The sequence below is a fragment of the Argiope bruennichi genome, chromosome 5 (assembly GCF_947563725.1).
Source record: "Argiope bruennichi chromosome 5, qqArgBrue1.1, whole genome shotgun sequence".
Classification (NCBI taxonomy): Eukaryota; Metazoa; Arthropoda; class Arachnida; order Araneae; family Araneidae; genus Argiope; species Argiope bruennichi.
Genome location: NC_079155.1, coordinates 102,982,804 through 102,999,908, shown reverse-complemented (window position 1 = coordinate 102,999,908; position 17,105 = coordinate 102,982,804). Strand labels below are relative to the sequence as shown.

The following is a 17,105-nucleotide window of genomic DNA, read 5'->3' as shown; positions in this document are numbered from 1 at the left end:
GGTAACTTTTCGTAGAAAATGTGATACCTCTTTCAAGTGAAAAACATATTAAATTTCATTTATATAAATTGCATACCAAAAACTCGTATAATACTAAACAGAAAAAAAGTAAATGTATTTTGCATTATTAATATGTCTGCATTTATTAATATGTCTTAAATTATGGATATTTGTCAAACTCAATAGACAATATTCGCAGAAGACGAGAATTTCATTCCTAGTGATCAATGTAAATTAATATATTATAAAATATAAAATAATAATGACAAATATCAATTAAATTTTAATATTAATTTTTAATTTTTATCCTCACAATAATGTTTTTCAAATGATATTGTTGCATCATTTTTAAGTGAATAAGATAAAAACCATTTCAAACCTTCCAATAGTGCAAAGTCAGGATCGATGACTGTAGTAGTTGCGAGAGTGGGCCTGGGTGGGTACATCTCAAACCAGGATGTTTGTTTGGAGCGGCCCATAACGTGGGCGATTGCTTGTTCCAAACCTTCCTCTGCTAATCTTTGTACTTTTTCGACCACTGCAGCACTGACGGCTTGCAGGAGCTCCCCTGCACTGTCCAAGGCATCACGGTTCTTTTTCAAGAAACTGGTAAAGGCGTGGCTAGCACTCTCCCAGTAGGTCCGGAAAGCAGCCTGGCTGAGGGACAAGATGGAAGCCCCTGCAAAAAAAAAAAAAAAAAAAAAAAAAGTTTTATTTCTGATGCTTTTATTTTTTATTATCTTTGGAATAAGATGTTAATGTATTTTTGATGTTTTTACATTAGGTCCTTATTAAAAAACATTGCTTAATTTATTTTGCAATGCCTTTCTTTGATTCTATTTGTATTAAGATGGGTTATCCTAATTCTGATAAATTTCTTTTTCCATTTGCAATGGAATTTCGACGAAGAATGTAAAACAAAAGTCCGTTTTGATTGGCAAACAACAGTTTAAATTCATAATTATAATGATTGATCATGACATAAAGATGGTTAAAATTGTATACGATTGCAATCTTAACAAAGAGAAGTGTTTTATAAATTTTATATGTCCCCTGACCCAATTAGGTTAAACAGTTGTAAATTGATTAATTTTAATCATTAAGTGATAGAACTTTTTATCGCATATTTTAAAATGCCAGCAATTCTTTATTAAATAGGACGGGGATCTATAAAAAGTTAGATTTTTTAACTTTTTGAGAATACTATTTATTTAAACAACATAACATATAATTTTACTTGTAATTTAAAGCATTTTCCAACTGGATATGTCTAATTCTACTAGTTTAGAAATTATCTACTCGGCCACAATAAAAGTAAACACCTGTATACTGATTACTTGCCAATGCTCATATAACTAATTCGATTTCTCATCACCCTAGGATAAATCTGCGTTCAGCAAAGAAAGAATAAATGACTTTTATTGTAAGCTGGTTTTTTTAATCGGTATTCTGCTGGTGTAACTCATTTTTCCAGATATTGCAAACAATTAATCCTTACTGTGGTTGTCTCTCTCTCTCTCTGTGTGTGTGTGTGTGTGTATTTTTACTTTTTAGTATATTATATATTTTGTTTTATACAGCAGGCGATCTTTACAACCAAAAAATAGGAAGGATTATGTACAAAAAGACTTTGATTTCCTATACATACGAGCGCGCAAGCACAAAATGTATTAGAAAATAACACCATGCTGAGCTAGAAAGTCTTGATATTAGAAAATAACACAAGGCTGAGATAGAAAGTCTTGATATTAGAAAATAACACAAGGCTGAGCTAGAAAATCTTGATGTTAGAAAATAACACAAGGCTGAGCTAGAAAGTCTTGATGTTAGAAAATAACACAAGGCTGAGCTAGAAAGTCTTGATATTAGAAAATAACACAAGGCTGAGCTAGAAAGTCTTGATATTAGAAAATAACACAAGGCTGAGCTAGAAAGTCTTGATATTAGAAAATAACACAAGGCTGAGCTAGAAAATCTTGATATTAGAAAATAACACAAGGCTGAGCTAGAAAATCTTGATATTAGAAAATAACACAAGGCTGAGCTAGAAAGTCTTGATATTAGAAAATAACAAGGCTTTCTAATGAGTTGTAGAAATTTTTCTAATTTATTGTATCATCATTTATGTGAGAGCGGTTTCTCAACAATGGTTAAAATAAAAATAGTAACATCATGTGTTCTTTAAAACAACGAGAAATCATTTATTTCAGATTTGAAAAAGGAAACCAAGAACTTTCGCATTTTTTTAAATACTTATTTTCATAGAAAGTCTTGAAATAATAATAATTTCCTATAAAGTCAAGAAATAATAATTTCCCATGATGTCAAATAATTGCAGAAAAGTCTCTGTGACCTCTCTATTTTTTTAACTCAATTATTCACATTTTTAAGACATAATTAATTAATAAAGATTAATAATATTTTTTCATAAAATTAAATAGCTTTTTTGAAATGCATTTGGAAATTTCTCTTAAAAATTGTATTAAAATGTCTGAATAAAAGGACATTTATTACTTCTGTTCTGTTTAGATCATAGAATATATTAATATCTACTAAAAGTTTGTTTTTATGACCTAATCATATGATTGCCATTTTATCTTATATTTTTTATAAAATTTAATAAAAGGTGTCACCGATCTCACTGTTTCTTATAATCTCTTAAAGATGATATCTTATTATTTTTTTTATCATTGCTAATGCACTTTTTAGAACCAAAAAAAAGCATCTATTGATTTTACACACTTTAGTTTTACAAATGTTTAAACCGAAGTAAAATCAAATGTATGATTATTTCTGCTCTGTTTAAATCCTGGCAACAATACAAAAATGTCAATATTCACTAAAAGTTTGTTTTTGTGACCCAGATATATGATTAACATCTTATCTTATATTTTACAATAAAATTTAATAAAAAAGGTCGCTCATGTCATAATTTCTCTCAAGCATCATTTTTTTTTTATTGTTTCTTAAAATTATTGTATTGATAATACTTTTAATGAATTTCTTAAATCTGAAAATTTCATGTTTAGATTTTATATACATTAATCCTGTAATAACCATTATTTTTGCATGAATATTAAATAATAAACATAAATTAGATGTCTACGTCATAATTCTTGGGAAATTCCTCATTATATTTATTGTTTCTATAGATTCTCTGTAGTAATACTTAAGATCAAACTAAATTTTCCTGGCATTCCATTGTTTCCTTTTAAATCGATCAAGAAATGCTACTGGCTAATAAATTCATTGTTTCAATAATCATTATGCGATAAAATATTAATTTAACTTATGCCATTTTATGGTAATTATATTCTTCGTTCTAGTTTCTTGAATGTAGAACTTACTCATCGAAAATACAAAGTGCTATATCTATAAATAACTCTGAAAAATTGAAAAGAATTAAATATTTTTCATATATATATTTGAAAAAGAGGATAATGAATTAATCTGCCAGCCTGACTATTGCTCCGATTTCGACAATTTTTACATAACTTGAAAACTTATAGCTTATGACTTCATAAGTCATGAAATCATAAGCAGTATAAGCTCCATTAGCTTCCGTTTTCGGAAGAAGTTCCCAGAATCCTTTCTTTAATGTGCATTCTCTATGGGGAAAACCGTTACCTAGTTACCACCACTACAACGATTTCAAAATTTTTTATTTCGTATAAAAGTTTATGACTCTTTTGTACATCATCATTGATTCAATTCCCCTAATTACGGCCTTAAAGTTTCGAAATATATCTAAAAAAATTGCGGTATCTGCAAATTTAACAGCTGGACCAATTTGTAGACACTGCTAAATATTTTATGCTTATTATTGAAGTTTAATTTAAAATATCATTTTGTTTTATTGCAATAATCAAAGTTGGTTGACATGATTTAAGTATGATAATCTATCCAATAGGATGGGCAAAAGCTGATCACCGAAAGCGGCAAGTGGTAATCTGAAATGTTTACGAATAAATATTTTTTTTATAGAATGTTTAAAAAAAAGAGTACGAATCAGTATATGCCAAATGAAACATAATAAGATGTTTCGTAAGGCTATTGCTTTACGGGCAAACATATTCAGTCATGCAACATTGAAATTTAACTCAGGAATACAGTCGCCAAGCTTTTTTAATTACTACTTCAAAATTATTTAACAAATCTGAAATTTTGTAATTAAATGTAATGCACAACGGTTACACATGTTGGCACCAGTCAAATCAAATAGAGCAAGTATAATGAGACTGTACTTATTTACTTAAATTGTGTTATAAAATAAAGAATTATAAAGGAAAAATATGAGCATCATTTTACATTCATTCGTTAACGTTCGGCGTTGTCCCATTTATAGGGCAACTGCATCTCACTTCCTTGACTAAACCAAACGTATTGCATTGCTTTTTTGCTTTGTTTAAAGAAATTACACAATTTTTAGCTTAGTGGATTTTTTCCTTCTATTCTTGAAAATTTATTTATAAATAGTTTTATAAATTTATAAAAATATAACTTATAAATTTATTTATAAATAATATATAGTTAATATAAGGGATTCGAAAGTAATTTTTAATTTTTGATATTTTACATTATATTTATAAAACTTTAAATACATATATATATATATATATATATATAAACTTTTTAAACCCTTTTCGATAATTTTCCTTTAAAAAGTAATTGAAACTGAAATTTAATTCTTCACAGTTATTTCCATCTTAGTGCTTTTAACACATTCTAAAAGATATTTACTGAAATAAAAATCTTTTAAGATTATGGTTTTAGATATTACTTCGAATGAAATTCAGTTATAATGAGTTAAAAATATAATTCGAAATTGTGAAAACATAAGAATATAAGAAACATAGGCTTTTTTTTATTAATTGAGAAAAAATTCCACATAATAAAAAAAAATTCAACTATCCTCAAGCAATATCGTAAACTCCAAAAATATTAAACCTTTCATATGCTAGTGTCATCTCCGTAATCTAGATAAAGAGACTATTATCGAAGTTAATATTAATAACTAAAATTATTAATAGGTTAAATAATTAATATATAAATTATTAATAGTTTTATAGGCTAAAATAATCGTAATTAATTTAACTTATTAAACTAGTTATTTTAAAGCAGTGTCATTTTCCAGGAAAGAAAATGAATTATTGTTTTGTTAAAAAAAATAATCGTTTTCTGTAAAATAATGCTTTATTAATTGTTGCCAACTATGGAATTAAAATTAAAAATCTAAAACAATGGAAGTTTTTAATTGCTAGAAAATCCACAAATTTAAACTTATACTTTTTCCAGGTCTTGTTCGAACTACAAATCACAAAACTAGTCATTCGAAAACAAAAACTTATCCGACCGCAGAGAAATTTAAAAGTGAAATTTGGTAAATATCTCCTGCGTGCTGTCATCACAAGTGAATCATATGTAATTTTTCAGAGATCGATAAATATTCATCGCCAAATTCGTGACCTCAATCTCCGGCTGTAAACAATGGGAAGAATGAAGCAGTGGACATGCGCTTTGATTCTTTTTGTTGAAATAAATCGCAACTTGTCAGCGTTTGTCCTTATAATACAAAACAAAACTGAATAAATTTTGTTGAAACAGGTATGCAAAAGATTTCAAAGAAATCGGTTGTTGCAGGTGGAATGTATCTTTGATTCTCAGTTTCTATTGAGATTTAAGCCTTTACATAGTTATTGTAAATAAAGCTGTCGTGGCTGGTTCGTGAGTGCTTTGAATAAATAGGCAAATAGAAAACTTAACAACAAATTTATTGCAGATTCGTTCGAGTTACTCTGCTCAGTAACTCCTTCTTCTACAAAAGCAAACACTCGAATGGCATCACTCTTTTAATTACACTCATGCTAGTTGTCTAGCGCCATCTATGAACGTTTATTTCCTAACGCTTCAAAATCCAATCACTACAAAAGCCTTTCGTTGTGAGTTATTATCAGCAGAAATTACTCAGCTGAATATTTAAAAATAAGTGTGCAAAATGTATAGATATATAAAAACGTATAAAAGCTTTATATCCATATAATACAACAGATTTTTGATAAATCATATTTATATGTCTAAATGAATGCTGAAAATGATAAATAAAATATGAGATCATAAGTTATGCAAACTTGCTTATTTGTGTTCATCTTGTTTATAACTAAGGGAAACCCTTACATTTCTACAGAAATTTTTTGAAACTTTGCCACCATATTCTAAAAGAAGGTTACTCGGCGGCCCACTTTATAATACTTATTATCCGATAGATAAGAACAGAACTTCCCAACAGAATAGTTGTACCGTGGCCGGTAATGGCCCTTAGGACTGAATCACAGTTTCTGCCAATGTTGCTGTTGCGGTGGTCCACTCATCAGTTTTTTTTCCTGTTCCTTAAAGCGGGTCGGAGTATTCAAATTGTAATTATTTATTAAGGAATTTATTTAAATTTAGTTTTAAAATTTGCAACCAATACAAGAATTTGAGCAATTTTTCATAAATTTACATGTATATACACAATTAACAAAAGATATTGCGCGATATTGTGAAAACCATACTTTATCGTCAATATTTCGTAACAATATTGCTCGCCATTTTATGCTAATAGATAGGGAATCTAAAAATCATAGTTTCGTTACTTGCAATTTGATTTTAAAAAATCGATTTATATGTTTAATCATTCATCGTTGGCTTGGGAAGAGAGATTAATTTTAAAGCACTTAAAATATTATTTAATAAAAATATGAAATCTTACACATTCATTACAATATAATTAAAAGAAATTGCTTATTTAATTATTTTTTCTATTTGGAAAGATAAATTGCTTGAAAAATCAAAAGAAAATATTTATTATTGCATACAACCATAAGCCCCTTCTTATGTGTGCTGAAATTTGCATATATATTACATTATAATTACTTTAATTTATTTTATCATTTTTTTTATCTGAACTTTTAGTTAAGAGAACTGAAATTTGAATTGACATTTTTTTTTTCTTTTATTAAAACAGTCAGTTATTGCAACTGCATTACTAAAGGAAATCTTTTCAATGTAAGCACTGAAAAGTTTGAACAGAAATTTAAAAACCATAGACACTAAAGGAAATATCTTATATTTAACATCTTATTGTATTATATATAATATTAGAGCATAATGTTTGATCTCATTTCATTGTATTATATATTGAATTAGTACACAAGCTTTGATCTCATCTTATTGTATTATATATTGTATTAGTTCATAATATTTGATCTTATCTAATTGTATTATACAGGGTGTTCATTAATTATTGTCGGGGTTTCCGTACCTCATAACTTTCGAATAAAAAATATTACGCAAAAACCGATTACGTATTCGTAAATTACAACTCAAAGAATTTTATTAATGATATTAAAGTGTAAAGCTTGCACAGTTTGCACTTTGTAGGCATTCAGCTGAAGGCGATTCTTTGAGTTGTACTTTACGAATACATAATTCTTTGAGTTGTAATTTACGTATTCATAATTCTTTGAGTTGTAATTTACGAATACATAATTCTTTGAGTTGTAATTTACGAATACATAATTCTTTGAGTTGTAATTTACGAATACATAATTCTTTGAATTGTAATTTACGAATACATAATCACCTTCAGCTGAATGCCTACAAAGTGTTAATTGTGCAAACTTTACACTTTAATATCATTAATAAAATTCTTTGAGTTGTAATTTACGAATACGTAATCGGTTTTTGCGTAATATTTTTTATTCGAAAGTTATGAGGCATGGAAACCCCGACAATAATTAATGAACACCCTGTATATTGCATTAGAACATAATGTTTGATCCCATCTCATTGTAATATATGTTGTATTAAAACATAATGTTTGATCTCATCTCAATATATTATATATATTGTATTAGAACATAAAGTTTCATTTTTAATAAAGCGAAAACGCTTACCTGCATTTGGCGGGTCTTTGAGGTCTATCTTCCCAATCCACGTAGCCATGGCATCGGGAATCTTGGCCTCGAAAAGTCCCTCATCTGAGAGGGACTGGGAAAAGGGTGGGTTGAGAAAACCCTTCAGTTTGTAGGTGGCTTTCACTCTAACCTCTGGAAACCTGAGTAACACTGATGTACGCAAGATATCCAGGTTGGTCACGATGTCCCGAAGTTGGAAGTTGCCCAATCCTTCTATGGACATCTGTAATTGAAAAGAAGGTTCATATACAATATATAATAAGGCTTCTTTTAAAAACTTTTCTATCAGCACGTGAAGCACTATATAGTAGATGATTTCACAAAATTCATATTTTTTAGTCTCATCAAATAATAGAGTAAAATTTTAAATAAATGTATTTCATATTATTTATTTAAAAATCAGGACGATCATCATTCCAAGAGAATAAGCTGATGACCAACAGTAACTAGTTGATTAATACAAATGAAGCTATGACTGGAAGAAATATCAACATAAATTACGAGATGAATAAAATGTTGGCGTGCATATTTTTTTAAGTATAGTCACAGAGGCAAAAAAGGTTATTGGATTATCTTTTAGAGGAAAGTATAGCAATTTCCGATTCATAGATATTTTTGGAATTTTGGACGCAAAGTTATCTTTATTATTTATGAAGACAAAATTAAAGAAAATGCTCCTCAAACTAGTGACAAAAGTTTGTATAGTTTTGAAAATGTAATATCCTTATTTTTAATATAGCAGAAAAAAAATCGCTAGTTTAGCATTTTAAAGAGGTTTGAAAAATCCACTGAAAAGAGGAGACTAATAGTTTTACCTAGACAAGTGACAATAAAAAAGACTTTACTATACATGCATGTAAACATAAAAGCATTATAAAAACAATAATGTGTAACATAATACCTTATACAGTGGCGTAAGGGTTTTATGTTTTTGGTAAATTATGACCGACGTTTTGAATTGGGCCACTTAACTTTTTCGACCCAACTTTCGGATGATTAAAATCTTAAATCCCATGCGGAAAAGGTTCTTTTTACGATAAGATGTATAAAAATTAGGATTTATTTATACACTAAAGAATGAAACCTGATCTTCGGGACATATATGCCCAACAGGGCCGAAAGGGTTAAATTGATAGCAATTGCTATCAACAATAAGGATCGTCATATTTCAGACATGATATTAGAGTAAAATTCCAACTCCATTTTTCAACCTCCAACGAGTCTTTGTAAAAACTGGGGGTTTTCAGAATATAGATATTTGAGTTCGGTGTCAAATGAACGAAATTCAATGACCACAGTGTATCATATCTACAGTTTACACACTAAACGTTTTGAAAGTGGACTCTACTTTATTAGAGAAAACATTGTAATCGTCAAAAAATTCTAACTGGAGATTTTGAAGTGTCTCCATTTTAGACTTTGCCAAATCCGAAAACATACTTTTGGAATTATGGCAGCCTGTATAGCTATGAACACGAAATCTGAAACTAATAGGTCATACGGAAATCTGAACATTTTCGGTTAGACGTATTAATATGTGGTCTTAAATTAACATTCGTAGATTGAATGAAATCCATCAGAAAGATTTATCTATCTGATTGTCCAATTATAAGTGAACTTCATAACTACAAAACGTAATGGAATAATTTTGTCTTTTTTAGCATCGAAAGTGCAGATTCTTAACAAATTTTGAACTATATTAGTTAATGGGTTGAACGACTGTATATATGTGCCTTCACATGTATGTAAACATGATGAATCAACATCGCAACAACTGTGATAAATGAAATGTAATATGTTGTCTTATATTTATATTCAATTTTCGATTTTAATCGGTTGATAAAAAGATGTACGAAATGCATATTCACTTCTATTCTACGATGCACAAAAATCTCATACACTGGAAATAAAAATAGGAGCACTAATGGCATTAACGGCCTTGAATTAAAGTGCGCCATTTTATACGAGGTGATGAGGGAGTAATACTTTTATAATAGAATATGCACGAAAATGTTGAAGGAGACCACCCCGTCTAGTTAAAATGAATAATAAAGGGCGTTGTGACTTGTTGTTTCTTATGGCATTTGTCTTGGACAAGCCAGCTGTTACGAAGACAGCGACTTTAAGCCGGTGGGGGAGCGTCTCTTGTTTTTTCAGTAGCGCCAACTAGGACCAAGAGTAAGACTTTGTCACTCACGCATCACTCATTCGCTTGCACAACCCCTTTTTACAGGAGTGCGCATTCACATATCTCACAGATAGAACAAAGGAAGAACAACCATGCCCAAACCGTTACTCGAACTCAGGACGTATAGATCACGGGGAAGACGCGCTACCCCTATGCCAGGACGCCGGCTGTTGTGATGTGTACTGTTTATCATAACATTGATTGAAAAGATTCCCGGAGAGATCGCAATGAGCGAGTGCAAACTAACTTTAAAACTGAAATTCTTCAAAAGAAGTTTATGCCGGTAATGGATAGAGTTGCAAAGGTATTATTTATGTTCAGTTATTCCAACGTGCATTATTCAAAACCAATGAATATTGACTAAGTAATCAAAGAAAATATCCTGAATCAATAAATAATTTAGGATTTATATCTTTTCATAACAATGAAAGATTATACAGATTTTTAGTGATTTGTAAAAAAATATTGTTCAGTTAAGAAGTGATGCTATATCCATTACGTATCTCCGTCTTTGTTCTATTCATTTGTTGTTTCTTTATATTTTTACAATATCTTTTAGTGAAGGCCATTCAGGTAGTACTTAATTCGCTTGATAAAACTTACTTTATAGACTCACTCTGATGAGTTTTTTGCTTATAAAAACTGGAAATTCTACGAATGTGAGATAAAAATTTTGCAAAAAATATGGCAAATATTTACCAAACAAAATGGAGGCATATTATTAATAAAAGTTTAAGAGCAGATATTATTTTGCAGGAAAAAACTGAACTAATTTTTACACCAACCTAACTGATGGTCAAAACATGCATCCCCTAAAATTTATCTGAGATTTGCTTCTCAGCTTCGTTTTTTAGAACTATATTTTAAGTTAATAGTTACAGATCATTTCTGAGACTTTGGCAAAATTACTGAGCGGAATGTAAAAGAAAACAGCATTAGAATCAAATCACTAATTACTAAGTTTGAATAATTGCAATTGTTTATACTTTTAATAACTGTTTAGTACTTATTTATAAATCTTTTTAACCCTTTATATCGTAATGGTGTTTCAAAGTTCCAGTTTAATCAAACATCAACATATTCGTATTAAAGACACTTCTAAAGACGTACTGACAAGGACAAGGGAGTGCAATTCCATTAACAGGAGATAGCAGAAATTACCTATAAGTAAAGTATAATTTTTAATTAAATAAATTGGGAATTTTTAATAAATTAAAAATATGTCCCTCTTTGCTAGTTATTCTACCCCAAACTTACAATATGACGCAAAGACAAAATTAAAATTTGTTGATAATGTGATTCAATATAGAACGAATTAAAAAAAAACAAATAAATTTACCTTTCGCAAAGATACGTTGACAAATCCCTTGGGCTCTTGGACTGTAAGAGAGAGAGGCTCCATTTTAAAGGGATCCATGACCAGAACTTGTCCTGAAGGGCTTCCATGCAGAACTGTGCTCCTCGCCTCGGACATTTTCGAGATGAGGACATTGTGAAGAGTGTGCAGGAGGGGATCATCCTCGTCGTCGTGTTTGCTGTCATCTACAAATGAGAAAACAGTGTGATTAAGTCTGTATCGAAAATAGATTATTTTAATACTAGATATAGTTTCATATTTTACAATACTTCTATTTCATTTTCCGAAAGAGAGTTCAGAATTAGCCATAAATACAAAAATTGGTTTTTTATTTTTGTTTTCTAACCTCGAGATTGTTTCAATAATTATTAGCAAAATAAAATTTCTTCTAATTTCATTAGTGATGCCAAATAATATTTTTTTTACATTAAATTTTAGGAAAAAAAATCTGGAGACGATTTATCAAATGAATTATTGATTACAAAGAAATATTATCTTATCAATGAAGCTAATCATTTTAATAATACTTTCAATTCAATATCATAGAGCTGTAGTTTCCAAATTTGTTTATATATTTTTGGTATATTTTCAAAAATTTATAGATGAAAATATAATCATGGTAATTCTGACAGTATTAAAGTGACGAAGACATTCCAGAACCTATAATCCTGTCACAACGCAAGAGAATGTCTGATTTTTTCCGTCAGATTTAACAAGCATCATGTCCATAATCTATTAGCAAAAAATATGCAAAAACAGCGTGACGATATCTTCATGGCAATAACCGACATTCGAAATATAGAACAATATTGTGGAAATATGGTGCAACATCTTTTGCTAATACGGCATAAAAGGTCATTTAAGTTAATCATTTGTCAGTCTGTACATGAGCATGTCTACACGTGACTTAATCGTCTGTCAGCCTGTACATGAATATGTCAATATGTGAGTTAATCGTCTGTTATCCTGTACATTAGCATATCTACATGTAAGTTAATAGTCTGTCAGCCTGTACATGAATATGTCAGTATATGAGTTAATCGTCTGTTAGCCTGTACATGTCTACACGTGAGTTAATCGTCTGTCAGCCTGTACATGAATATGTCAGTATATGAGTTAATCGTCTGTTAGCCTGTACATGTCTACACGTGAGTTAATCGTCTGTCAGCCTGTACATGAATATGTCAGTATATGAGTTAATCGTCTGTTAGCCTGTACATGAGCATGTCTACAAGTGACTTAATCGTCTGTAAGCCTGTACATGAATATGTCAGTATATGAGTTAATCGTCTGTTAGTCTGTACATGACCATGTCTACACGTGAGTTAATCGTCTGTCAATCTGTACATGAGTATGTCAGTATATGAGTTAATCGTCTGTTAGCCTGTACATGAGCATATCTACACGTGAGTTAATCGTCTGTCAGTCATTACATGAGCATATCAGTATATGAGTTAATCGTTTGTCAGTCTGTGCATGAGCATTCATGTAAACGCGATACCTGTAAAATACAATGATTTAGATAAATGAATTTCGTGTGTTCTTCCTATTATTAAAATTGCAGTTCTATATTAAATTTTAGCTTCAATCAGTTGTTAAAAAATCCTCGAAGACGTATCCATGTAGTTCAAAGTGGAAAAGTCACATGCGCGCGACATTGAAAATAAAAATCTGCGCAGTCGTGGCCTTCACGGTCTTCTCGAAAGTCCACAATTTTATACGAGGGAAATGGGGATGTGACACTCTTACTAAAGAACATGCGAGAAAGTTTCAGTAAGATCACTCTCGTTTTTTTCCATTCAAAATCCCGAAATTCGATTTTGCTCTGCACACAATGTAATAATTTTGCACATAATGTATTATTGATGTAAAGCATTTACGGTATTCACAACATTGCCCTAGATGCAGGATTAGAGAGGATAACACCTATATTAAGAAGTGCATGTGAAGTATAGGTGCTATTGATCCATTTGGTTTACAAATAATAAGTATAATAAGTAAGAGAGTAGTTTAAGGAAATACCTGTAACCACAAGGATTATTAATTAGGGGTGATCTAGTTAAATAACAAAAGAAATCCAACACAGCTTGATTAAGCTGATACGAATTATCTTTATTAAATTTGAATAAAGCCACTCAGCATGAAGAATTATAAAACCAGTTTTTTTTTTATAGAACAATACTTTTATTGACTCAATTATTGAATTCATGCATTGTAACTGAAAAATTCTTCTTATGTCTTACATGACTGATCATAAAAAAATAGATTTTACTTAAGTAAGAATTTTAAAAGAATATAATATAAATGAAAAAAATTCACAGATTATCAAGAAGATAATGTAAAATAATAGAAATAGTATCAATTGTAAAACGCAACGAATTGAAAGGGATTAACAAATCATGAAACTTGCTCCGTTATTAAACAATGTTTCCGCTCTAATTTAATGAGAATAGATCATTACAAAATCAATTTGGAAGTGACAGAAAACGATATATAACAATAAAATTTGACAAATATTATACCTAAGTGATAGAAAAAAATAGGTAGTCTTCCTATAGGAAGCTACCTCAAAATTATTTGGGTGTACATAAGGCTAAATAAAACAATACGAGGAAATGGTAAGTATAAAGGCTGAAACAATTCGTTTCAAATACTTGGAATCGTGAAAGAATCAGGTTTTACCTATGAAACAAAGTTGGAAAATATAAACTAAATGTTTCAGCAGAAAAATGTTAATATAATATTTAGAATGATAAGACTAATATATATATATATAATATTAGAAGAAAAGATATTTAGTTAATATAATATTAGAAGATAAGATATTTAGTTAATATAATATTAGAAGATAAGATATTTAGTTAATATAATATTAGAAGATAAGATATTTAGTTAATATGATATTAGAAGATAAGATATTTAGTTAATATAATATAAGCAGATAAGATATTTAGTTAATATAATATTATAAGATAAGATATTTAGTTAATATGATATTAGAAGATCAATTTTCAATTCTTTTATCAATTTATTTTATCATGTGATCCTGTGACATTAGGGAAGGCTCCTAGCAATCTAAGTCAACAAGGATGAATAATAAAGAAAATCATGAGACTTTTACTGAAGAAGACAAATGAATTTTTTGCCTCTTCAGGTCTTTTATTCCAGATCGAGGACAAGTTTACTTTTGATTTAACCTCAATTAGGTTCTTTAGAATCAATTGAATGTAAATTGAAAGGGGTATTTTTATCACGTGCTTTTATCAATTTATTTTATCATGCAGAACTTAGGGAAATCATGTGATCCTGCGATATTAGGGAAGTCTGTTAGCAATCTAAGTCAATCAGGATGAATAATAAAGAAAATCAAGAGATTTTTGCTGAAGAAGACAAATGAATTTTTTGCCTCTTCGGGTCTTTTATCCAAGATAGAGGGCAGCTTTCCTTTTGATTTAACTTCAATTAGTTCTTTAGTATCAATAGAAAGTAAATTGAAAGGGGTATTTTTATCATGTGCTTTTATCAATTTATTTTATTATGTGATTCTGTGATGTTGGAAGGCTGTTAGCAATTTAAGTCAACCAGGATGAATAATAAAGAAAATCATGAGATTTTTACTGAAGAAGACAAATGAATTTTTTGCCTCTTCGGGTCTTTTATTCCAGATCGAGGACAACTTTCCTTTTGATTTAACCTCATTTGGTTCTTTAAAATAAATAGAATGTAAATTGAAAGGGGTATTTTAATCACGTGCTTTTATCAACTTATTTTATCATGCGGCACGTGGGGAAATCATATGATCCTGTGGTGTTATGGAAGTCTGTTAGTAATCTGAGTCAATCAGGGTGAATAATAAAGAAAATTATGAGATTTTTGCTGAAGAAGACAAATGAATTTTTTGCCTCTTCGGATCTTTTATTCCAGATCGAGGACAGCTTTCCTTTTGATTTAACCTCACTTAGTTCTTTAAAATCAATAGAAAGTAAATTGAAAGGGGTATTTTTATCATATGCATTTATTAATTTATTTTATCATGTGATCCTGTGATATTAGGGAAGGCTGTTAGCAATCTAAGTCAACCAGGATGAATAATAAAGAAAATCATGAGATTTTTACTGAAGAAGACAAATGAATTTTTTTTTGCCTTATCGGGTCTTTTATTCCAGATAGAGGACAACTTTCCTTTTGATTTAACCTCAATTAGGTTCTTTAGAATCAATAGAATGTAAATTGAAAGGGGTATTTTTATCACGTACTTTTATCAATTTATTTTATCATGCGGTAGTTAAGAAAATCATATGATTCTGTGGAATTAGGGAAGGCTGTTAGCAATCTAAGTCAATCAGGATGAATAATAAAGAAAATCATGAGACTTTTGCTGAAGAGGACAAATGAATTTTTTGCCTCTTAGGATCTTTTATCCAAGATAGAGGACAGCTTTCCTTTTGATTTAACCTCAATTAGTTCTTTAGCATCAATAGAAAGTAAATTAAATCATTTTTTATCTTGTGGTTTCTACCAATTTATTTTATTATGTATCACTCAGGGAAATCATGGGAACATGTGAATTAGGAAAGGCTGTTAGAAATCTGAGTCATTTAAGATGAATAATAACGAAAATCACAAAGTATAATTAATTTTCTAGTTTTCACAGATTTCAAAAGAATTTTTCTATATAATTTTTTTAATCCATAATCAAAATACGTTTTTTTTTGTTGTTATTTAGCATAATTTTTCTTTTTAGCACTAGTTTGGTAGCAATAAAATGTTGAGTTGAAATGTTTCGTTTCACAATATGTCTTTCGTTTTTCGTCACAATTCGTTTCATATTTTAACATGTGGTATTTAGATAAATACATGGTATTAGAGAAAAATTTTCGCAATCTAAGCTAATCAAAATGAATAATAATAAAAATATCACTAGATCTTTAGTAAATACGATAAATGAGTTTTTTTCAGCTAAGAATTTTTTTAAATTCTTTTTTTTTTTTTTTTTTTTTTTTTTTTTTTTTTTATCTAGAACGAGAGACAATTTTTTGAACCTCAATTAGTTTTTTAGCATCAATAAAGAACTCAGATCAAATGTTTCATTTCACAATTTACTTTATATTTTTATGTCTCTAATCAACTTTTTGAAAATAAAGCTAATACCAATTTATAAAAATTGCACAAACGCTGATTGCGTGACTTATTTAAGATAAATATGACCAATGCGTTACAACCATAGCGAGCCATTAAGAATGAGTAATGATGACTGATGAATCCTTGGAGATTTCTAATCGAACGCGAATTGATGATTTGGCATTATTAATGAACCTGAACTGGAGCAGCCACTTTTTGTTATATCAGCAAAATTGCTTAACGCACCACTGCATTAAAGTAAACAAAATCTTATAATTAAAACACATCACGCATTGGACTTCCGTGAAAAATATGAAGAATATTTTTCATCGAAAATAAAAATTTACTTGTATTTTTGAATTAATTGACCTACATTAGATAATTTTTCTTTAAAACAATTAAGGGTCATTCGAATTTTTTGTGCGAAACATCATCACATGATTATGTTTTAGGTTTGATTTTTCTATCCATAGGAAAACTATAT

At 29.3% G+C, this 17,105-nt stretch overlaps 1 protein-coding gene across 1 annotated transcript in view; it reads right to left on the bottom strand.

The window, feature by feature from the left end:
- LOC129969021 (uncharacterized) overlaps nt 1-17,105 on the bottom strand; it is a 38,611-nt gene that overhangs the window by 10,161 nt on the left and 11,345 nt on the right. The window contains exons 2-4 of the mRNA XM_056083417.1: nt 11,483-11,685; nt 7,935-8,178; nt 380-679 (exon numbers count right to left, since the gene is read on the bottom strand). Coding sequence (XP_055939392.1) covers nt 380-679; nt 7,935-8,178; nt 11,483-11,685 — 747 coding nt within the window. The remainder of the gene's footprint in view (nt 1-379; nt 680-7,934; nt 8,179-11,482; nt 11,686-17,105) is intronic.